This window comes from Scyliorhinus torazame, chromosome 6 (assembly GCF_047496885.1).
Source record: "Scyliorhinus torazame isolate Kashiwa2021f chromosome 6, sScyTor2.1, whole genome shotgun sequence".
Classification (NCBI taxonomy): domain Eukaryota; kingdom Metazoa; phylum Chordata; class Chondrichthyes; order Carcharhiniformes; family Scyliorhinidae; genus Scyliorhinus; species Scyliorhinus torazame.
Window position 1 is genome coordinate 165549243 of NC_092712.1, and position 25440 is coordinate 165574682.

Consider the following 25440-nt stretch of genomic DNA (forward strand, 5'->3'; position numbering starts at 1 on the left):
GAATAGATCTGAGCGCAAAAGCCCAAACTTTTCCGTCAATTCCTCTAGACTGGCAAACCGCCTCTTTAGGAACAGGTAACCCACCCACTCTTGCTGGCTCCTTCCCCTCCCGCCCCCCAGAAAATAGCATGCAAGCTCGCAGGCTCGAACAGATGGAGGCCAGCTTCAATATTGACCCCAATTTAAAATGCTGTTGGAATTGTCTCCATATCTTCAAGGTGGAAACAACCACTGGATTTGCCGAATATTTTATCGGTAAGAATGGGAGAGAGGCTGTTGCTAATGCCAGGCCAGATTCTCTACACGACTTCGATTCCATCTGCACCCACATGGCTCCCGGGTCACCACACCAACCCCACACCTCTCTATTAGCTGCCCAGTAGTAAAATATCAGGTTTGGCAATGCCAATCCCCCTGACTGTCTACCCCTTTGAAGCACTGCCCAATGAATCTTTGCAGTCTTGCTTGCCTAAAGGACATAATCAACTTCTCGACTCCCAAAAAAGGATTGAGGGGGGAAACTGGCAAACTGGAACAAAAACACAAATCTTGGCAAAACGTTCATCTTAATTGACTGGACTCTGCCGCCAAGGACAGGGGAAGATTATCCCACCTTTGCAGAGCGGACATGGCCCTACCGACCAGGCTAGTATAATTCAGTTTACAGAGACAGGCCCAATCCCGGGCCACTTGGGTAGAGTGCTCTTTCTGAGGGCTGGTGCAGACTCGATGGGTTAAATGGTCTCCTTCTGCACTGTAGGGATTCTATGAATGATGCAAGTCTACTTCCAGCTCATAATGACAGGCCTGGATGCCAAGATTTTAAGTTGAGAGTTCATCAACCCCCGAGAGATTTCTGCACGTTACATTAATTTCAGATGTTTTGATTTTAAAGCTGGAACCAGCCGTACAAAATGGTAGCACCCCTAGACTGACCCCATCCCCGGGGGGAGGGGGGGCTTTACCAGAAAGCAATCACTCCTTTCCAAGTAAAGCTTGTATTCTGAAAAGGAGCCAAATCATCTCAGATTACATCACCCATGGCAGGGTCCAGGTCTGTCACATAAAGTAAAAGATCATCAGCATACAGGGACAGCCTATGCTCCACCCCTCCCCGCATTATCCCTCTCCACTTACCTGAAGCCCTCAAGGCAATGGCCAAAAGCTCTATCGCCGATCAAACAGGGGAGACAGAGCGTCCCCGTCTTGTTCCTCTATTTAATTGGAAGTACCCCAAGTTCATGGTATTGATGCGGACACCAGCTGTTAGATACAAGGCACAAACTTGGGCCCTAACCTGAACCTCTACCAAAACCGCAAAAAGCTACCCCCATTCTACCCTATCAAATGCGTTTTTATCATCCAATGCAACGATTATCTCTGATCGGACCCCTCAGATGGGGAAAATATCACATTCAGCAATCGCCGCACACTACACGACAATTGCCGGCCTTTGATAAAGCCAATCTCATCTTCTGCAATAACCCGAAGAAGACATGGTTCAAACCTCAGGTGTTAACACTTAGTCAGTATCTTGGTGTTCACATTAAGCAGAGAAATAGTGCAGTAAGACCCACATTCCACAGGGTCCTTATCTTTTTTAATAGAAGTGAAATTGATGCATGCATCAGCGTCTCAGGCAGGGAGCCCTGTGTTACCGAGTCCTCAAACATCCCCACTAATAAAGGCACCAGTTGTCCCGCAACCCACTTGTAAAGTTCCACTGGGGACCTGTCTGGTCCAAGGTCTTGCCTGTGTGCATCCACCCTATTACTGTCAAGACCTCCTCTGTGCCCAATGACTGCTCAAACCCTTGACTTTCTTCCTTCTCCCCTCTAAGTCCTCCAAAAAACCAGACACACCCTGACATCTTTCTTCTTCTCTCCCCCCACCCCTACTCCTCTGGGTGACTCTGACCTATAAAAGCTTCTTCTCTTAAACGCTCTATTAACTTTGTCTAGAGCAGATACCAGCCTGCCACCCGTGTGTCTGACCTGGATAATCTCTCGGGAGGCGGCCTGCCGCCTCAACTGGCAAACCAAGATTTGGATTTATTGTCATGTGTACCGAGGTACAGTGAAAAGTGTTGTGAGACTACTGGCCTTCTCCCCATACTTTACGTAACCCCCCCTAAAGCACCTGATCCATAGATAACAGGTCCAACTGCATCTGCAGCTTCTTCCTGCTTGCCAGGAGAGGTCGAGCCATTAGAGGACCTGCGGTCTACTTTCAAGATGTCATCCACCAACTTTTGCCATTTCTCCCTAACCTCCCCATCTATCATTATCATAGAATTATCATAGAATTTATAGTGCAGAAGGAGGCCATTCGGCCCATCGAGTCTGCACCGGCTCTTGGAAAGAGCACCCGATCCAAGGTCAACACCTCCACCCTATCCCAGTAACCCCACCCAACATTAAGGGCAATTTTGGACACTAAGGGCAATTTATCATGGCCAATCCACCTAACCTGCGCATCTTTGGACTGTGGGAGGAAACCGGAGCACCCGGAGGAAACCCAAGCACACACGGGGAGGATGTGCAGACTCCGCACAGACAGTGACCCAAGCCGGAATCGAACCTGGGACCCTGGAGCTGTGAAGCAATTGTGCTATCCACAATGCTACCGTGCTTCAAAATCATCTCCCTTCTAATCACTGCTTTCAGGTCTTGCCATAGAATAGATGGCAAGGCCGTGCTAAATTGACCCCTTGTGTCCAAAGATGTGTCGGTTAATTTAAGGGGCAACTGAGATAGGGCAGTGGATTGGGCTTGGGTAGAGTGCTCTTTCTGAGGGCTGGTGCAGACTTGATGGGTTAAATGGTCTCCGTCTGCACTGTAGGGATTCTATGAATGATGCAACAGTCTACTTCCAGCTCATAATGACAGGCCTGGATGCCAAGATTTTAAGCTGGGAGTTCAGCAAGCCCCAACAGATTTCTGTACGTTACATTAATTTCAGATGTTTTGCCCTCTGGGCCTGAATTTTTATGTGCCAGGAATTACAATTCATAAAATCTATGCCACATACAGATGGCAAGAGGGCACCTGGGGGAGGAGAGAGATTACCTGGTTCTCCTTTGAGCAGGATTTATAAAAGGTGATTTTTCATCTCTTCAAGCATAGATGATAAATACATCAGTAACTGAACTTTCCTTGTCAATTGTCATTGTACATTAGTTATTCTGCAATTTTCTGTGCACAAAGGTAGAGCTATTTTGATGGTTATTGATTTTAAATGTCCTTTTTTCAAGAAATTACACTGCAAAACATTGAAAAAATATCAAGTATCATAAAAGTTTAAGGGATTGTTTTGAAATAAAATGCTGTTTCTATAAGAAAGCACTGTGGTTTATTTTATCTGACAGGGTATATTCCATTAGTGGAAGAGGAACAATGATATACATCTGGAAAAGGTTGTAGAAATACTTTTATCAAGCTCTTCAGCTCAATTTACATTTTGCAGATAACAAGCTATTCTGCTAGGCTTCTTGCCAAGAAAAAATTCAAATGGCACAGAATCAGATGCCAGCAACCAGGAATATAAAGCAGGTGCGAGAAAGGTCAGGAAAATTACAGACACTACTAAAGGCAGTAGCACTGATGTAAAAACCCATTAGTAACGGCTCTATTTTCCATTTCCTTTGCAAGCCTTTAACATTCATCCACTTTCTGCTCATATTTGTAGCTCCTTACTGTTTATTTTATGCACTTGTGGGTCAAAGAAAACAAATGTAAGTTAGTTAACAACACACTGAGAAATTTATAATCACAAATTGTAATTGATAAAACACAATGGGGGCAAATTGTCTTAAAGAGTGTAGAACATAATTTGTAAAAAATAAAATGACCTTTGAATTATTAGAAATTGAAGATTGAAATTAATACTTCAATACTTTAAAAATAAATTCAATACCAATTGCTCTCACCCTGAAATAACCTCAATTGTGTAATTAACAATGTGGTGTAGGCGGGCACAGTATTTGCAGGAAAATAAATCCACACAATCTAATTGGAGACCAGGAGGTGCTGTTGAATTGCATGGCTCTTCTCAGTAACTTAAATCAATGTGAAATGTAAGCACTACTGAAGACAGAAATACAATGAGATGGGTACCAGTTATTGTCCAACAAAAAGTCGTAACAATCACATTGCAACAGCCCACAAAGGTTTAGATTCACTTATCTGAATATTCAAAAGGAGATTTTAATTTCAGCACCAAAAAAGTCCCTTTGTTCTGAAAGGCTGTTCACATTGTTCTAACCTTATTAATCACAATTCAATCATTATGCACAAATTATAAAACTATTATATTAATGTAAGTGTTTTGATTTCACAGATTCAGCAGAGGCATGATAAACAGGCTTCTATTATTATTTACACAGAATGTCTACATTGTCCATTCCAGTACATACAAGACACTGACAGATTTACACCCAGTTGTTCAGTCTTTCAGATAATTTGGCACCAAAGCTTAATATAATTTTATAACTAATTGCAAGGCACATTGGTAACCGGTAACTAGCAGAACCACATATATGTATACTTTGCATGTTGTCCAAAGAGTAGGATGGAGATGAAAGCTCAATTCAACTGCAACAAAAAAAATTCAAAAGCTGATAATTTCCCCAGTTCTACCTTTCATCTATGCCACCCCAACCCATGTCCAAAATAAGTGATACGGTGCCTCTTTTCTGAGACTCCTGTCATATCAGAAGTCACTACTTTCCCCCCTTCATTTACTGTTTTTCTACTTGAAACCCTGAAGGACTTTTGTCCCTCATTCAACAACAAAAAAACAGGCACGTCTGTTGAAACCCTGGACAGCACAAATTGTCATCATAGACATGAAGAAATGGGATTTATATTGCATCTTTCAGAACTTGAGGATGTCCCAAAGTGATTGTGTTTTTAAAAAAAAAAAAAAGTGTAGTCACTCTCCAGCCAATTTGCGCACAGCAAAGTTCCACAACCACCTGTTGAATAAATGACCAGATTTTTCTTTTTGGCGATCTTAGTTCATGCATTTATATTTGGGCCATTAGAGAGAACACTCCTGATATTCTCTTGAAATTATGTTCAAATCTCTGATGCTGGGTGATGAGGATACGGACCGTCACACTAAATGAGATCCTGGTCTATATTTACATTCAAAGAAAGGGGAGTATTGCCATCTGTAAAATCATTGTTTAGTTCTAGTCCAAACACTAGTGTAACAGGATAAGCCTGTAATTCCCACAATGCCAAGTTTCTAGTTCAGTCAAGCAGATGGAAAAAAAAACACAGCGAGGATTAAATAACTGCAAGTCTACACATGGTTGCCTTCTTTTTCCCTCCCCATTCTCATTCTGTAAATAAAGTATTCAATTCACACAGTGCTGTTCCCTTTTGTCTGGTGAACACTGTCCAATTCACTACTCAAAGCAATGCCGACATACTTAGTTGATAATAACTATATGAATGTTTGAATGCTTTATACAAGTCTACACAGTCACCACCAATTCATTTTCACACCATGAGTAATTTCCACTGGTAGTTTTATCCAGAAAGGCCACGGTCTGATTGTGAACATCACTCAACCTTCTACCTCATAATAGTTTCCTTCAAATGTGATCATCGAACTTAGCAAGGTTCTTGGGCTCACTGCTGGGAACACACCAGTCATCCGCTTCAGTCTTACTTTTGTAATGTTTCCAAACAGACTTATTGAAAACAGGCAATCTCTCCACTGAATCTGTAGATAAAGCCTATGAAAATAATTACAAAAGTTAACAATTATTTGGAAAGATTTTTCCAAATGCAAAACATTTAATATCAAATAAGCCACTATAGTTCTTCAGTACCCACGATAAATCATTTTTTAAAAATGACAATGTTCTGATGATTGAACAAAGCAAAAAAGGTGGCATAATCTCTATCTTTTAATTGAGCCCTAAATGAAGATACTATTTTGGCAGTGCAAGATTGGTGGACACTACGCCTGAACACAGGAATGCTTATCCATATTAGCGTGGAGAGTAATATACTTGTCCAAGTTTCAAAGTAAAAACATTAAGACTTTTCTCCAAATATATTAATTGACGTCAGACATGTAGTCAATTTGTATAATTTTTGGGATGTAGGAAATGTGTATTAAATAAAATTCCAACACTTCCATACTCTGATCTAAATATATTCTATATTTAATTAAAACCTTGGAATCAATTTTTGTGCTCAAATGGTACACGTCACCCAATGGCTCGAATGGTACACGTCGCCCAATGGCTCGAATGGTACACGTCGCCCAATAGCTCGAATGGTACACGTCGCCCAATAGCTCGAATGGTACACGTCGCCCAATAGCTCGAATGGTACACGTCACCCAATAGCTCGAATGGTACACGTTACCCAATGGCAGCATCAAGCATTACCAGATAGATATAGAGTTAAGCACCCCTACTTTGCCCCAACCCCAAAACAGTTTTAGATCAGAGAATAAGAGTGTCGACTGCACCAGGAGGCCACAATTAAAAGACTTACATTTTTATAATGTCTTTCATACTCTCAGAGGATACTCCAGAGTGCTTTTAAACCAATTACATAATTTTGAAATATAGTTAGTTTTAGTGCAAGCAATAAGCATCCAATCTGCACATGGCTAGATCTCATAAACGGGAATGAGATACTAACCAGATAATTGTGTTTAGCAATGTAGGCTGTAGGATATATAGTAGTCAGGACACCGGGGGGAGAATTCCCATGTTCATCTTCAAATTAATCCATTTGGATCTTTTTATCTCCACCCAAGTGGACGTATGGCACCTTGATTTAATATCTCAACTGAAAGAAGGCACCTCTCCCTCAGCACTGCACTGAAATATCTACCTTGGTTATTTGTTCCAATCTTTGGGATGGGAGTTGAAAGCACAACCTTTTTTACTCAGAAGTGAATGAGATCGCACTGAGCCATGACTGACTTCTTATCTGTCCTGAGAGGTGTTTAAATCAGCAACCTTATTAGTGCCAGAATTAAGGGCAGTTTTGCACTGAAAGACAATGAGAACCTAAACTGAGAATGTTGGAATTTATTTCACAGAAGACCCTTATGATCAGCAAAAGGACTTGGCTTCTCTTGTTAAACCACCACATGATTTTCAGAAGTTTCAGTATTTGCACACTAAACTCACCACATAAAGTTAAGTCTAGTAATTAATAGCTTAAGTATGCTATTAATGATGTGATAATTATCAATGACTATTAAGCTCTCTTGCCCAGAAAGTAAACAATAAGGTTGTGAATGGTTTTAGATGGTTTATAAAAATGTTTTATTTTTTCAAACCTTGCTTTTCTGTACTCCTTTTGCTTTCTCTTAAGCCAATCTTCATAGCCCTCATAATTTTTATTTCTGTATCCGATTTGATATTGCATTCCCCCACTCTAACTCACTCTCTTTTATTTATTTCTCAATCCTTTCATTTCTCTGGTTGAGACAGGTGGTTTGCCCAGTTATTCACCAAGGTTCCAGATTGGACTCGAAACATTAACTCTGCTACCCAACCTGCTGAGTTTATCCAGTATTTTCTGTTTTTATCCCAGATACCCTGTTGCACTCACTGCACTGTTACTAGCTCACACTTCCAGCAATTTTGTGGGTATTTTATTTTAAACGTACATGTGCAGTTGTAAATCTATCCAACACGGTACTCCCTCCAGCAAAATCAAGCCAATATATTTGTGATTTAAAGCCATCACTTATTTGCAATCTGGAAGAGTTGTACATAAAGTTCATTTGTTCAATATTGTATTGACTAGTTTTACACACAGTACCTTCTACTTCTTTAGTTAACTATACCCCTGCTCAGACAATTATTTTCTGTGTCTTTATCAATTCTTTAAAGGCAATTTAAAGAAAAGGCTATATCATCTGGTTAGGGTAATGAATATATTTAGTAAAAGGGGAGTTACAGCTTATGCCTAGGGTGAATATTACACACCCTCAAGGACCTGATAGCAGAAAGAACCCCCCAGCAAAGGAAATAGTTTAGGGTTGCACAGTGGTTAGCACTGCTGCCTCACAGTGCCAGGGACCCGGGTTCAATTTCAACCTCGGGTGTCTGTCTGTGTGGAATTTGCACCTTCTCCCATGTCTGTGTAGGTTTCCTCCGTGTGCTCCAGTTTCCTCCCACCGTCCTAAGATGTGCAGGTTAGGTGGATTGGCCATTATCAATGTGCAGGGTGATGGGGATAGGGTGAGGGGGTGGTCTAGGTACAGTGGTGTTTCGGAGGTCAGTGCAGGCTTCACCCCCCCCCCCCTTACCTTTAAATAAATAATAGCATCTGTACCGTGCCCTTCCATAGAATAGAGGTTAAGGTCTCCTTGAAAATACTTAGCATAGAGGCGAGAAATAGGGAGTCCATATCCAAAACCAGCCTGTTAAAGAAAAGCCTTAATTATTTTAGCATCCAATGCAACGCAAAGAAACTGCAGTTTCAATACTCAAACTGATAAGTATAGATTTTCTGAAATGAAAACTCAACATTGTTGGAATTGAGGGCGGCATGGTGGTGCTGTGATTAGCACTGCTGCCTCACAGCACCAAGGACCCAGGTTTGATCCAGGCCCCGGGTCACTGTCCATGTGGAGTTTGCACATTCTCTCCGTGTCTGCGTGGGTTTCACTCCCAAAACCGAAAGATGCACAGGTTAGGTGGATTGGCCACCTTAAATTGCCTCTTATTGGAAAAAAGTTTTTAAAACTTCTTGGAGATAGATTTTGCGATCACCTAGTGTGTAAAAGCTTTTCAAATAGTTTCTGCTGTGGCAGCACATGTTTATTGTCCAGAGTGCTACACTATAGAAGTCTTAGTAGTTGCCTTAAGAGTGAGAGGTATAAAAGATTCTGAGGGGGCTTGACAGGGTAGATGCTGAGAGAATATTTCCCCACGCAAGGGATTCTAGAACTAGGAGTCACAGTTCAAAAATAAAAGGTCTCCCATTTAGGACTGAGATGAGGCAGATTTGTTTCTTTTAGAGGGTCATTATTCTTTGGAATTCTTACCCTGAGAGCTTTGGGGACTGTGTTAATGAATACATCCAAGGCCGAGTTATACAGATCAACAAGGGAGTCGTGGGTCATGGTGGGCAGGCAGGAAAGTGGAGCAAGGCCACAGTCAGATCAACCATAATTCTATGGAATGGCGGAGCAAGTTTGAGGGGCTAAACGACCTAATCTTGCTTCTAGTTCTTATGATATTGTGCTGTAACGTCTGAGTAACCACTGTCAGATTTAGAGGGCACACCGAAGATGCACTGGGGAATACCTCTTGGAATTTCCGAGGTAAGTGTTTGCACCACAATGACCCAGAAGCCCACTAATCCCCCGGACAATTGCACTTCGCTGTTAACTATCCGCTAAAAAATATTTAAATTGCTAACTTCAGATGGCTGTGCCAGGACTACACTAATAGTTATTCCGAAAAAGTTATAAATAGACCTCTTTTAACTTCTATGTAACTATTTTAAACACCCAGACTGATCCCTGCACGGGACTTCCTGCTCCTCCTCTTTCCCCTCCCCGCCCCCACCCGCAAGCCTGATTCTCATCCCTGACCCGACTCAGTAATTGAGCTGAAAGCCTCCCTCAACCCGGCTGGACCCCCAAAACCAAAATTTATCCCAGCGCTGACCTTTACTCTGCTATTAACATCTACTCTGAACAAATGTTGTTCCTTTACTATTACATTCCCATTCCCACTCTTTGACTTTTGTTCAAAGACATATTTGTAATTTAATCTCCCCCCCCCCCCCGCCTATTCTTGGCCTTCCATTTTGCTCCACCTGACCCACTGCCTTAACAGCATTAAAACCATCACATTTCTGCCTCTATTCAGTTTCAAAGTTGAGTCATAATGGACTCAAAATGACAACTGAGTGAGTGATTCACATGCCTTGACAATGACTTCCCACCTCAAAGCACAAGATTGCAGAATTATTCATGGCATGGTAGCACAGTGGTTAGCACTGTTGCCCCACAGCACCAGGGGCCCAGGTTAATTGCGACCTTGGGTGGCTGTCTGTGTGGAGTTTGCACATTCTCTCTGTGTCTGCGTGTGTTGCTCCGGATGCTCCGGTTTCCTTCCACAGTCCAAAGATGTGCAGGTTAGATGGACTGTTCATTTAAATTGCCCCTTGGAGTCCAAAGACATGTTGGTTAGATTATGGGTTTCCGGGGATGGGGTTGGGGAGTGGACCTAGGTATGTGTGCTATTTCGGTGGGTCGGTGCAGACTCAATAGGTTGAATGGCCTCTTTCTACACTGTCGGGATTCTATGATCTTGAATTCTTCGTCGTTCTTAAGATGCTCAGATTACATCTGGTGCTACTTGAATAATGATTATGCCCTGGTCAGATAAACAGGTTTTTCAGACGTGACTCCAGGTTTATATGGTTGCACCATTTTTAGCGTCTACAATGGCCAGTATGGAAATTACCAACTTGAGGCCCATGGATTAAATGTGGCTCTGATCCCACCAATCTGACCTTCAAAGCCCTCAACCTGGTTTTTTATTTGGTGTTTGAAATTTGTAGGCCTGGGGCTTTGGAAACGAGTGTCAAGGGTGCCTAACGGATGAGAAAATCCTAAATCAGAACATCAATTAATGGAACGTAAAGTTATTTTTAAATGATACCCAGATGGCTCCATGACAAAGCAGCCCACAAAAAGCAAAGTCTTGGACAAACTGGTATTCCACTATACAAAAGTCACAGATTTCAATACTCAAAGAGATTGGAAAACAAAATAATAGCTGGGCTTCTGTCTGCAGATAGCTATTCTACTGGGAAAAGGGTGCACAGCATCGGAGGACAATAAAATTGGGTCTGCCACAATTGAAATCCGGCACACGATATCCAGAATGCACAAGGTACAAGAAGGCCTCCAAGATCTGTGCAGTTAGGCTCCAGCGAATATTTTAAGGAGATGGAGAAAAAAAAATCTAGGGGGTGGGGGTGGTGAACAGAGCAAAGAAAAAAAGATGCACATTTACAAGCAATTATATACAAGGATTCCTTACCAGAGGAGCTGTATGGAAATTCTGTACTACTGGGTTAGGAGCTGTGGAATACATGTAACTGAACAGTCGATCAATTTTCCGGAGAGGGACACCACCACCTCTATCAGAAATCTAAAAATAAATGGAATTTTGATCATAAGTGCTCGTTTCAGCAAACTTAGAAGTAAAAACTAAAAGTAGAAGGCAAAATCTATTAATCCCAAATTGGAATACAAATCAAGCATATATTCTGCCAGATACATTCACAAAACAATAGTGGGAATGAGAAAGGTTATTCGGTCTACTTGATACATGCATACACAGAATTACTAAGGCTGCCCCTCTGATAACATCCAACTTCTTCATAAATGATTGACGGCTGGTTTTATCTGGATGATTTCATTTGTTGATCACTGTATGCCGGTAAAACAAGATTTGGATATCTGTCCTAAAAATTATCCTTCTCTAGTTTGTATCTGTTGTTCTGCTCCTGCCAATTAAATTTACATCCAGATTACTATTTTCTTTACTGTATGTAACATTACAAAGGATAAAGACCTGCCTTTTCACAGGGATTATGATCCCGTGAAACCTTGCAAATGGCAAAAATTACAAATGAAGAATAGGCTTCTGAATGGGATTGAATTAGATAAGTTCCAGCCATACAAAGGCAGCATTGGTTTCACTATATGTACTTTCATACACGTTTACCAAGGTTACTGGATAATGGTGTGGAGTAGGAAACCTGATTTCTAAGGCCAAATGTGCCAACTCATCATTGCCCGAGTTGAGATCAGCCAACCCCATACAGATCGATGGATCCTCCGAGTTTGTACCTTTCAGGTACTCACCGAATAAAAAGGTGTCAGTAGGTGTGAGTAACTGACCTCAACAATTACTTGCTTTATCCTCCACTTTAGCATAGTATTCCAATCAATCAGAGTTGCTTACTGATGTTTCATTACTCTGGAAGTCATGTCTAACTGATAAATTTGGCAAAGTATATCTGCCTCGGCTTTCAAAGGTCTTCTGCAAAATTAATTAACAATGAAATTAGTATCTTAGGGTAAATTAACTGATCCTATACTCAAAGAATCAGTGCAGAGATTTGGCCATTTCGGGTTCATCCCATTACTGCACTGCAGGTGAAATCATTTTAGTCTGCTCCGGCATGGCTGCTGTCTCCCCAGAGAAAGACGAGAGGGGAGAAGAAAACGCAAATAAGTGAACATTGCTCATGTGATGGGCTATGCGGCGTGTAAGTCACAGATAAATGAAAACATGGACAAGGAAGTTGCAAAAATTGGGACTTTACCTCTCTCCAGTTACCACTCAAACACCACCCATGTCCAGCATTTTAGATTTGTCTGTATTAAATTTCATCTACAATTGTTCTGCCCACTTGAATATCTTCCCCAACTTATTCTGTAACTCATTAGTTGCCTCATCCAATTGCAATACCCCATCTATATCATCTGAAAGTTTCTGAATCTTGGGTCAATAATGTAAATTGGAAGCATCTTGGTCCCTGACTGTGACCTCAAAGACCCCACTCAATACTCCCTTCCCATCTATTACAGAAGGAATAGTAGACTAATGGATAAGTAGCTAGCACTGACTGTGTTGAACAACTGCTCCATAATTATTTTCAGTGCACCACAAATCTGTTCCATAAGTCCTTTCAGCACTCTGATATTAACACTATCGCCCTAGGGTTTTGTTGAGCCAGTCCAGGACTTTGATCTCTTTTTAATAATGTCAATCAGATCACATTGACAGTGCCCAAACTGCATTCATTAAACTTACTTTAACGGTAAGATCTTCATTTCCTAAAGCGACCATTACTTTAATAGGAGGGAGAGTGGTGCTGGATTTGTTATTCTCCACAGTAGCTCGCATTGCATTCTGAAATAGAACAGAATCCAGAGACACAGTTTATACAGGGATGATGATTTGTGGGGTAATTTTCTGATTGTATACTTACAGCAGCCTGTATTTTCCAATCAAATTTCCAATACATGTTATTGCTGTGTAAGGTTCCCAGTCTCACTTTTAAAATGAAACATTACCTTCCTGATCGCTGTTCAGGTGGAAAAAACTCTTACAATCTACAAAACTTCATTCTACAAAACCCAAACCCAGCAAAGTTCTGTTCTAGCCAGATTACCTTGCTCCCAAGTGCAATACTCACAGCTGATGTGAAATTAATAGAAATCTGATACAAAAGAAAATAATTATCCAAATACTACTAGAAACTGTATACCAACTATGGAATGCACTTCACATTCAAATCACAGAATGTAAGGGTGTTCCCAATCCCACTTTGCACAGCCTCTATGATTTAGAATTGTGACCCAGCATTAAATTTCACTGATTTACCAGTCAAACCAGTTGCAAAATAGCTTTACTCACATAACCTGTTGCCATGCTACCTCACTTCAAAATTACAGTTGACAATCTGCAAAAGGTTGTTGATCCTTACCTTAAAAAGCTCAAACAGCATGTGGTACAAATGGGAAGGAACATAGACAATTTGAATAGGATGACCCAAAGCTTTTCCTTTGGGAGAGAAGAGAAGAAAATACATGCATGAAGATACTGGCAATTGTTTTGCTGTACTTAATAGGTTATGAAGTTCAAGGTTTATATCTTCTCTACTTTGTTATTTCCATCATACAATTTTTTAAATATATAAATTTAGAGTACCCAATTATTATTTCCAATTAAGGGGCAATTTAGCGTGGCCAACCCACCTACCCTCCACATCTTTGGGTTGTGGGGGTGAAACCCACGCAGACACGGGGAGAATATGCAAACTCCACACGGACAGTGACCCAGGGCCGGGATTCGAACCAGGGTCCTCAGCGCCGCAGGCAGTAGTGCGAACCACTGTGCCACTGTGCTGCCCGATTTCCGTCATACAAGAGTCAAGAAACATTAATGTTAATTGTGCTGCTGATTTGGTCACACGTTTAATAACCTCAGTCCTTAAGTCTGCAGTTTTCAATCATCATAAATCATATTTAATAAATCAGCTTTGGTGGATATTTAATTATGGAGCAGAATTAGGGAAATATGTACAATATTTAGTTCATGATTTACAGGAGTGCAAAAACAAATCAAACCATTAATTTTAAGAAGTTTTTCAGTTAGCAATCCATCCAGTTTTGGTTTGGAGTAGGGTATATGTACATTTCTAACACATATTTCATAGAATTTCATAGAATTTACAGTGCAGAAGGAGGCCATTCGGCTCATCGAGTCTGCACCGGCTCTTGGAAAGAGCACCCTACCCAAGCCCACACCACCCTATCCCCATAACCCAGTAACCCCACTCAACCAACACTAAGGGCAATTTTGGACACTAAGGGCAATTTAGCATGGCCAATCCACCTAACCTGCACATCTTTGGACCGTGGGAGGAAACCGGAGCACCCGGAGGAAACCCACGCACACACGGGGAGAACGTGCAGACTCCGCACAGACAGTGACCCAGCCGGGAATCGAACCTGGGACCCTGGAGCTGTGAAGCAATTACGCTAACCGCTATGCTACCGTGCTGCCTACAATATGAAGTAAGTGACATGAGTTTCCCTCATGTCACTTTTTGCCAATTACTTCATAATGTGATTCATACAATATATATTTGTATGAATCACAAAACTGTGGGTTTAAATTCTACACCAGAACTTGAGGCCATAATCCAAGCAGACATTTTAATGCAATATTTGAGGGTTGGAAGCACCACATTGTTGGAAATACCACATCCTTTTGTTGGGTGATGCTAAACAGATGTTCAAACTCTTGTTCAGTTGGACATAAAAGAACGTGTGGTATATTTTCAAAGGAAAACAGAGTTCTCCCTGCAGTTTAACGAACATTCATCCCTCAATCAACACAATGCCAACAGATTTAGATGGCCATTCACTTTGTCTTCCTATATGTAGATTAGCTTGTGTTTGCCTGCATATATTGACGACTAACGCAAAACTGCAAAGCACTTAAGGATGTCAGGAGGTTGAAATTTTGATAATTAGCATTAAATTCCAATTTAGTTTTTTTCTGCTTACATTCTTCACTCCAAGTTATTGAAAGAAACAGAATTGTGACAGGACAGAAAGAGGCCACTTGACCCATTGTCTGCACCGGCTCTCCGAATGAGCAATTCACCTACTGCCATTCCCCAATTTCCACCATAACCCTGCACATTCATTCTTTTCAAATAATAGTCCACTTCCCTTTTGAATGCCTCAATTGAACCTACCTCCATCACACTCGGTGCATTCCAGACCTTAACTGCATGAAAAGTTTCCCTCATGTCACTTTTTGCCAATTACTTCAAATCTGTGCCCTCTCATTCTCGATCCTTTTAAGAGTGGGAACAGTTTCACCATATCCACTCTATCCTGAACCCTCATGATTTTGAATACCTGTATCAAATATCTTCAAAGCCTTCCCTTTTCAAAGAAAAAACAGTCCCAACTTCCCCAATTCATCTTCAAAACATCACATTTTTCCTGAAATGTGGCTCCCAGAAGAGACACAATATTCCAGCTTAGGCTGAACTTGTGCCTTACACAAGTTCAACATAACTTCCAGCTCCAGCTTAATTGTTGCGCTTCCTTATCAGCTAGTTCCATAGAGAGCAACTTTCTTCTTCAGGTGCAAGTTGCCTTCTGTTAACAACCTTTTCTGGATAGTTCGCTTCTTCACCCACACACAAGTCTGTCGCTAATGGTGTCATTTAGACATCTCCAAACTCGGGTATTCAGCTAATTTCTTCAAAGTAGCTACGAATTATGTGATTGATTCATTATCTTGTTAGTTATGTTTGCGGAACCTGAACTGCTCAGCAATAATCAAAGGTTTAGGCGAGAGGTGGCCCTGCAATGTCTCCACAATCTCACCATATGTTTTCGAGCCTGGTTTCTCCCGATGCACCAGATTTTGCAGGAGGTTGAAAGGTTTTCCCTCATCGCGCTCAGGAAGGTCAAAATTATGTTTGCCTGGACAAAGTATTTGAATCTTTTAGTGTATGAACTCCAGTGCTCAGTGTTTTCATCATATGGTCCAATAGTGCCAAAAATCCCCTCCATTTTACTATGGAAAAGTTTGCGCAAGCACAAATGTGCCACCAAATATTTTAACGTCACCACACTTTTTCCTAAACAAGGTACCCCTGAGCGCACCCAGTTTCCTTCAGAGTCTAGAACACCCCAGCTCTAAACTATCGTTGTAGGGTATTTGTTCATTTACTTTCTGTTCAAAGTAGAGGGAGTAGTGTTCCAGAACTTTCCGGTCAGCGCACTTCGAAACCTTCTTTTTTATGTTATTTTCTCCAAAATCGGTGTTTAAATTCTAGTTCCTTAGATGGCTGCTACTATTATTCAGCATCCTCCATCACCAGCTTCGGTGTAGCGATGTTTTTACTTTCTGAATCCTTTCTTTGGATGGTTGCACATGGATCGATAATTTTTCTATATATCTTTATTTTCTGAGAGTCTGTCAACTTGGTTCCGACCTCCTCGCCAGTTTTCTTTGTGGTATTTTTAAAGAATAGGCTTGCAGACCACAAAGGTACAAACAAACAAGAGCTTTACTGGAAAGATGTTTTCTCATAGGCTGCTAGAATGGACTGACTGTTAGCCCACCCAAACTGCTGATGATATCATTGTTACGCCACATGACAGAATTCTTAATGACCTTGTTCCAACTATGAATAGATAACAAGTACCGGTCCCAAACTCCTTAGACACTGACACAGTCTAATCCCACTTGCAACAAGACCTAGACAACATTGAGGGTGGGCTAGTAAATAACAAAGAACAGTTGCCCAAAATGGGTGTGAAGGTTGCGATGCAAGATTGTTGAATTTTTGAGATTTTAACTTGGAAACTCTGTTCTTTAGTTACTGATTCCAGATACCCTCCAAACAGGTCTCTTGGCTACACTTGCCTTTAGTGCTGAACCCTACAACTGGATCCTCCACCTCCCTCCCCAATATCCTTCAACGGGTTGGCAACACATTATGTGGGACCCCTGCAACTACCACATCACACTTCCCCACTTTGGACACTCTCCTGCTCCAAGGTTCCACAGTCTACATTCTAGCTGCCCTTTCTGACAGTCCTTATCCTTATCCGCACAGGTACACTGTAACAGTTGGAAAGGATGTTTTTGCAGATCCTTGATTTCTATCTCATCTGGATTCCCCTTACTCGACGCACTACAGTTCTGACATACAAGCTTCTCTGCCACAGCTTAACTCAAAATTATTTATATCTCCTTTTACATTAATTAATTTTGGATAGGGCAGCATGTGGCGCAGTGGATAGCACTGGGACTACGGCACTGAGGACCCGGGTTCGAATCCCGGCCCTGGATCACTGTCCGTGTTGAGTTTGCACATTCTCCCATGTCTTCGTGGGTTTCACCCTCACAACCCAAAAGATATGCAGGTTAGGTGGATTGGCCAGGCTAAATTGGCCCTTAATTGGGAAAAAAAATTGGCTCTAAATCCCATTCTAAATCTATGAAAAATAAATAAACAAATAAATATATTTTGGATTACATTTTCAAAAAATTGTTTTTTCTGCATACTTGCACTAAGCACTAAAACACTGGACAAAATTTAAATACTTGTCTCAAACTTACATTAATCACTACAAGCATTGGAGATAAAAAGCAGCACCTCCTTCCCCCTCTGCACCGAATTTCCACTCTTACCAAAGTCCTAACTATTGAGCTCTTATGTGCAATGCACTTGTACATCCATACTGCAACAACAGATACTGTTAAATCAGGAAGTTGTGATTGTGTGACACTAAGCCAGTATTCAAATGGCTCAGTATTGTAGGAAGTAAAATTTTCCACAATTCTCAGCTCCTGAGGATGAGTTAGTGTAGGATGCAGGGAAGAGAAAAGGGTTCAAGACAGCATTTTTGAGCTTAACAAAAACAAGACAGATTAGTGGCCATTGTGCTATTAGTGAAACATAGAAAGACAAGGAATGCTGTGACAAAAAGAGGTGCTGTAATATGGGAGAAAACGGAGGTTACATCCGTCAGATAATTTAAAGCACGAAGCTGTTCTCAAATGGTTAAATAGATTTGAGTAAATGGAAGAAAATTATTTCATATCAAAATTGTAGGGGGAAAATGTGAGCCTTTAAAGGTCAATATTCTCTTCAGCAAAGTTACCTTACTCCATCAGAGCAGCAATGGAATGGAGAGCAAGAGTTACAAAAGTTCCAGGAAAGAACAACAGGAGTGTCTGCTAAATGGGCAGGCAGACAATGGTTAGAGCCTTTTCATTAAACCAGCATTTACCTGGAGACAAAGTTATCCATGCATGCCACTAGTAGAGAGTCTCCCCAGCCAGCTGTGCAATTATCAGGAAATCGCACACTATTGTCTGATGATAAATTTTAATGTGGACACAATTTTTCAATATGCTTGTGGGGGAGTCAAGGTTCACCGTTGGGTGATGTACTGTGGAAAAAATTCAACCACGTGTTTTCATACTATGAAATTAGAAATTTTAGAACCATTGTAGAATTACCGCTACTCACAATGCACAATTGAGAGAAACACCATCCCACAGACATGAGATTTTCAATTGTTTGCTACAAATGATTATACACTTTCATGTACCTACAATGTACTAGTTAGCTTCAAAGGTTACAAACTACAAAAAAAGTGAAATTTCATCTAGATGGGATTATCTTCTAAACTTGTAACAGAAGTTAATTTTATTTGATCAATTTCTTGTTTCAAAGACAGTTTTAAACTAGAAACTAGTGATTTTCATTTCTTTCAACAGTAGCACAGTGTGTAGCACTGTTGCTTCACAACCCCAGGGTCCCAGGTTCGATAACTGGTTTGGGTCACTGTCAGTGCGGAGGCTCCACGTTCTCCCTGTGCTTGCGTGGGTTTCCTCCGGATGCTCCGGTTTCGTCCCACAAGTCCCGAAAGACGTGCTGTTAGGTAATTTGGACATTCTGAATTCTCCCTCAGTGTACCCAAACAGGCGGCAGAATGTGGCGACTAGGGGCTTTTCACAGTAACTTCATTACAGTGTTAATGTGAGCTTACCTGTGACAATAAAGTTTATTAAAAATAATAACATACGAACAAATAAGGGAGAGGGAGAAGAATCTGAACAGATTGCCCCAGACTTCAGTCGCACGTCATAGGGTGATTTGCACATGTGAAATGTGCCTGCATGCATTATAATGCAAAGGTTCTCAGTAGAGAAAGGGTTAATGTGGGACTGGAGAGTGGCACAACCCACAGTGTGATGTATGTTGTCACATGGTCAGAAAACAATTTAGAAGAACACTTTGCAGCAGCCAGCCTGCATGAAGGGAACAACGCCATACTTGGAAGGGCAGGACGGTAGCACAGTATTTAGTACACCTGCTTCACAGCTCCAGGATCCGAGGTTAGATTTCCGGCTTGGGTCACTGTCTGTGCGGAGTCTGCACGTTCAACCCGTGTCTGCGTGGGTTTCCTCCCACAGTCCAAAGCTGTGCAGGTTAGGTGGGTTGGCCATGATAAATTGCCCTTAGCGTCGAAAAAAGGTTGGGTGGGGTTACTGGGTTACCGGGATCGGGTGGAAGCATGGGCTTAAGTGGGTGCTCTTAGAGCTGAACGTGGCGCAGTGGTTAGCACTGGGACTTCGGCACTGAGGACCCGGGTTCAAATCCCAGCCCTGGGTCACTGTACGTGTGGAGTTTGCACATTCTCGCCGTGTCTAGGTGGGTTTCTCCCCCACAACCCAAAGATGAACAGGTTAGGTGGATGGCCACACTAAATTGCCCTTTAATTTGGAAAATAAAAAATTGGGTAATCTAAATTTATTAAAAAAAAGTAGGGTGCTCTTTCCAAGGGCCAGTGCAGACTGGATGGGCCGAATGGCCTCCTTTTGCACTGTAAATTCTATGATAATCTATGGAAATGTAAACAGTTCAAGCCGGCCAATAAACGGGTTTATTTTTAAACATGCAAGTCTCAAGATCTCATCAATGAATCATGACCACAGCAGCATCAAGAACCCATAGAATGATAGGCTGGTGTTGATCAATAGTGTGCAGAGTGAAAGTCACCATAGTACCAGACGCCCATAGCCTGCTTTCCTCCTTTGAGAGGGAAAGCTGAGTGGTGGTGATTTAACCCGAGGGTCATCACACTTCAGGGGCAAGGTTGAGAATGTGGGGACTTCATAAATAGCCTCAGCTGGTATGGAAATTGAACTTGTGCTGTTGGTGTTGCTCCGCATCAAAACCAGCCGTGCAGCCAACTGAGATAAAGATTGTTGGAAGGAAACTACTGATTCTCTCTTCTTTCAGTACAAACAAAAAATTACTTTTACAAAAATGAGACAGGTTTTCCCGATTCGGCAAGGGGGTGGGGTTAATAGCGTGTGGAGATATTTAATGTCAACGGCTTAGAATTTGGTCCCCGTTCCAGTTGACGTTCCTGGCACTAAGTTGTGGTTCGTCGAATAATCGCCACGGATCTATCTTTGGGTAGAGAACACAAGAAATGCTGATGTATTTGAATATTGGGGAAGGGCAGGAGGATGTATGGAGAGGGAGAAACTGACTCATGTTTTTCAATTCTCTTGTCTCTCTTAATTTGTTGATCATAAACTTTTTAACAAATTAAATATTAATTGTTGCCAGTCTGCAGCCACAAGGTTGCTTAGAGAAGTGAAGAACATTTTTTCATTCATTTTGAGCTAAATACCATGGGTACAGAAAATATGCAGTGGCATTTTTATCTGCTAGTCTTAGGTATTCATCTTGAAACTAATTTCAGACTGGTATCTCATTAGGTGGAAATAGTGTCAGTACTGTAAGGGTCCTTCCTGTTCATTCTTTTATTTCCCCTTTCCTTTATTGTGCCGTTACATTTTTTGATCAATGGATGATTCATGCACATGTATCTTTAAGACACGCAGCCTGTATCTTTAATTCAAGCAAAAGAATCCAGAAGTTACAGGAGAGATCATTCTGCTAGTCTGTGCGGGTTTAAATAAGAGCTGTAGACTTGTCGCCACCAGAAATAGAGAGATGGGGGTTGTGACTTTGTTTAATTGACTGGCTGGTGGCCAACGAATTGGCCAATAGTCCGTACTCTGCCTGGTAACAGTGGTGATTGGAATGCATTTCAGAGTCTCAAGGAGTTTCAGTTTTGATTCCGGCAGCCCAGAGGCAAGAATTGTACCTCTCTCTCCAGAAAGCTGCTGTGAATGCTGTATTTCTGAACTTACAGGAAAACATTCTAGGCTGTGTAAACAAAGACTAGAACTTGCAACATTTCTTCAGAAAAGCTGAGAGTACCGCATTTCTAAACTACAGAGAACCTGAGTGAATGAATCTACAGAGAAGACCTTTACAGGCTGCAAACAGAGACTTTAACCTGCAAGTTTGTTGTGAAGAAAGGTGTGCTAAAAGCCATCATCTGAAACAAAGGCTTTTTTTCCTTTAACATAATTTTGCCCCTTTACCACCCCTCTTTTTGCCTGATAGAGGATGGGGCAGCTTAAAGTGGGGATCAGGAATTTGCTAATAGTTAACCAGTTGTATTTACTGCATATTTCATTATAGTTCTTGTTGTAACTAAACCGTAATTGTTTACATTTACAAACCTGGTGACTGTAACTATTGGGCAGCCAAGGACCAAAGACCGCAGGTATTTTTCTAAGAATTGTTGGTTAATTTACTTGTGTTGTGACTCCGGATCAAGTAGGGCTGGAATTGACCGCTTACGAGCCCAGGGTTTTGTAACAGTACTATCAGTAAATTCATGCAATGTAGTGAAATCTTACATTAAACATGATTTTGCTGAACTGAAGTATTGATTGTATAAATTCTATTGTAAACATGCACAGGAGCAAATTATATCTACGGCAAGAGTTCTATGAATCTTGTGTGGCAGCATGGTGGCACAGTGGTTAGCATTGTTGCTCACAATGCCAAGGACCGGGTTCAATTCTGACTTAGGTGACTGAGTTTGCACTTTTTCCCATATCTGCATGAGTTTCCTCTGGGTGCTTGTCATCCAGAATTGACAAAACAAATAGGAAGAAAGGTCATTGCTCAAGAAGCTCTGGGTGCATTGTAACCTCTCAAGTACAGAAATTAAAAATTCTGGAGCACCAACTGTCTGGAAATCATTTTAACAGGTCCCGTAACTCTCAGTTGCCACCCGCGATGTGGCAACCATTCCCGAAACAGGAGGGAGACACAAAATAGATGGCGGAAAAAGAAAAGTTAGCAAATGGGTATAGAATGTTTATCATGGCCCTATTTTCTCCAGCCTGGACGTGTTGGTAGTGCTAATCCTGGGTCCTCAGTCCTTTTGCAGACCCAGGGGTATATAGTCTGTTTCAGACTGTTCACATCCCACTGAACTTATTTCTTCCTTCTTCACCCCCTGTCCAGTCTCTTACCTACATTCATGTCCGCTTGGCGGAACTGTTCTCCTTTGAACTATTTCTCCTTTGACTTATCTCACTTCCTCCAACAAAGGCATTGCTATGGGTATTCTCATGGGTCCTAGTTATCCCTATCCTTTTGTCGGGAGTGGAGAACATTCTGTGTTCCAGTCTTACTCAGGCCCTCTCCCGCAACTCATTTTTGGAACATCGATGAATGTATCGGTGTCACTTCCTCCTCTTGCCCAGAACTAGAACAATCAGTCAATTTTACTTTCCATTTTGACTTCCGGTGGCAGCTATGAGGGAGCAGGTCGCACATTTGGTGGCTCCCGTTTCGGTCGGACTTTTGGACCTTATCCCCCGACTTTTTTGCGCTTTTGAGCGCGGAACTGGAAAGCAATAGTACTCAGGCACTGGACCCATACAGAATTGTATGGACCTAAGAAGCCGGAGGGACGGTAAACAGCAGAAGAAGTGGTCGAGTAAGGGCACAGTGGAGGCTGTGAGAGGGACCAGCATGGCTGGTGTTCAGAGCAAGGCGTCGACAGCCCAGCCCACAATGGAGCAGCTGCTGCAGACTATGCAGGAGGGCTTTCTGGCTTTGAAGCGTGACAACCTGGAGCCGCTTCAGAAGTCGATTGATCGGATGGGAAAAAGGCTGGATGATCAGGCGGAGAAGCTCCAGCAGTTGGAGAAGTCAGTGGAGGAGCAGGCTGACTTTCAAACGGTGGCGGATGCGGAGATTCGGAGGTTGAGGGACCAGCAAAAAGTGCTTCTGGAAAGGCTGGAGGACCTGGACAACAGATCTCGTCGGCAGATCGTGAGAATTGTGGGCCGCCCGGAGGGGGCAGAGGGGCTAGACGCTGCTGCATATGTAGAGGATATGTTTCAGAAGTTGCTGGGGAACGAGGTGTTCCCGCGCCTGCGGTGGTGGACGGGGCACACAGAGTGCAGGTGAGGCAGCCGCAACGAGGGGGTCCCCCATGAGTGATGGTGGTGCGCTTTCACAGGTACCTGGACAAGGAACGGGTGCTGCAATGGGCAAAGAGCACACACAGCTGTATTTGGGACAATACCACCCTCAGTATGTACCAGGATTTGAGCGCTGAGGTGGCCAGGAGGAGGGTAGGCTACAGGCAGGTGAAGGAGATACTGTATAAAAACAAGGTGAAATTCGGTCTGCTTTTTCCGGCACGACCGTGGGTTACGTACGAGGGTCAGCACCACTATTTCGAGGAACCCGAAGAGGCGATGGACTTGGTTAAGAAGCAAGGGCTGGCCCTGAGCTGAGGACGTTTGGACTCATGTCAGAACTTTTAAGTATATGTGGTGTCTCTCCCGTTTTGAAAATTGCTGCATGTTTGGGTCCATTTCTGTCGTTCTTTTTTTTCGACCTTTTTCGGGTTTTGGAAGGTGGTAGAGATGTGGTTTTTTTTGCGTGATTTTTGCGTGGTTTACCCGAATGTTTCCTTTTTGGGCTCTTTGATTAGTTGGAGTTTGGCTGGAGGCAAAACTAATAAAGAAAACAGTTAAAAGGGTTGGGTTAAGATGGGTGCTTCAGGGGAACTTTGTGCAATCTTTTTCTGTGTCTGTATGGGAAGGACTGAGAGTGCCTGTTATTTCTTATCTCTTTTTTTTCTTGTTTAACTTGAATTGTGCTATTGTGGGGGTTGTTTATGACTTGTATAGAGTGTTTGCTTAAGTAGGGCTGATCTGGGGAAGTGGTATGGATGGGTCGGGGGAGGAGTGACTGGGAACAATGGGTGGGAGATGCGCTGGCGCCGAGGCTGGGAGCCCCAGGCTAGCTGAGTGGGGCTAGCCGAGGTGGAGTGTGCGCATATAGTTAGATTAGAGCAGGGGTTAGGTGATAGGATGGTGTTGCTGGGGGGGGGGGGGGGGTGGGGGGGTGGAGAAAGAGTTGCTCAGCTGATGGGGATGGAAACTGGACATGGCACCAGTGAGGTCATGGGTGGAGCTGGTCAGGAGACGGGCCAGATGAAGTGCGACACATGGCTGGGGGGCTGACCAAGGAAAGGGGATGGCTGATCGGCAAAGTGGGGGGGGCGCGAAGTGGCCCCCAACCAGGCTGATCACCTGGAATGTTAGAGGGTTAAACGGGCCAGTGAAGGGGGCGCGTGTGTTTGCGCATCTGCGGGTTCTGAAGGCGGACATAGTCATGCTGCAGGAGACGCACCTGAAAGTGGCAGACCAGGTTAGGTTAAGGAAGGGCTGGGTCAGTCAGGTCTTTCATTCAGGGCTTGATTCTAAGATGAGGGGGGCTACGATCCTGATTAATAAAAGGGTACAATTTGAGGCGGAGGGCACAGTCGTGGATGGGGGTGGCAGGTTCGTTATGGTGAGGGGTAAGCTCGAAGGGATGAGAGTAGTCCAGGTTAGTGTGTATGCCCCTAATTGGGACGATGTGGATTTTATTAAGAGGATTCTGGGGAAGATCCCCGACCTGGACTCGGGTAAGCTGATCATGGGCGGGGACTTTAATACGGTCCTGGACCCGAGCCTGGACCGGTCATGTTCAAGAACGGGCAGGTTGCCAGCGGTGGCAAAGGAACCGAGAGGGTTTATGGAGCAAATGGGGGGAGCAGATCCGTGGAGATTTAGCCGGCCGACAGCGAGGGAGTTCTCGTACTATTCCCACGTCCACAAGGTGTATTCCCGAATCGACTACTTTGTTGTGAGTAGGGATCTGCTGGCCGGAATGGTGGGGGCAGAATATTCGGCAATTGCCATATTGGACCATGCTCCGCACTGGGTAGACCTGCAGTTTTGTACGGACAGCTTTCAGCGCCCACCATGGAGGCTGGAAGTTGGACTACTCGCAGACGAGGCGGTGTGCGAGAGGCTGAGGAAATGCATGCAGAATTACCTGCAGGTGAACGATACTGGAGAAGTCTCGGCAGCGGTGCTCTGGGAGGCACTGAAGGCAGGGGTGAGAGGAGAGGTGATTT

At 42.8% G+C, this 25440-nt stretch overlaps 1 protein-coding gene across 1 annotated transcript in view; it reads right to left on the reverse strand.

Annotated features, from left to right (window-relative positions):
• Positions 1-3328: 3328 nt before the first annotated feature.
• Positions 3329-25440, reverse strand: part of pdk4 (pyruvate dehydrogenase kinase, isozyme 4) — an 80289-nt gene continuing 58177 nt past the window's right edge. The window contains exons 7-11 of the mRNA XM_072509056.1: positions 13512-13588; positions 12836-12934; positions 11051-11161; positions 8296-8409; positions 3329-5746 (exon numbers count right to left, since the gene is read on the reverse strand). Coding sequence (XP_072365157.1) covers positions 5603-5746; positions 8296-8409; positions 11051-11161; positions 12836-12934; positions 13512-13588 — 545 coding nt within the window. The 3' untranslated portion in view covers positions 3329-5602. The remainder of the gene's footprint in view (positions 5747-8295; positions 8410-11050; positions 11162-12835; positions 12935-13511; positions 13589-25440) is intronic.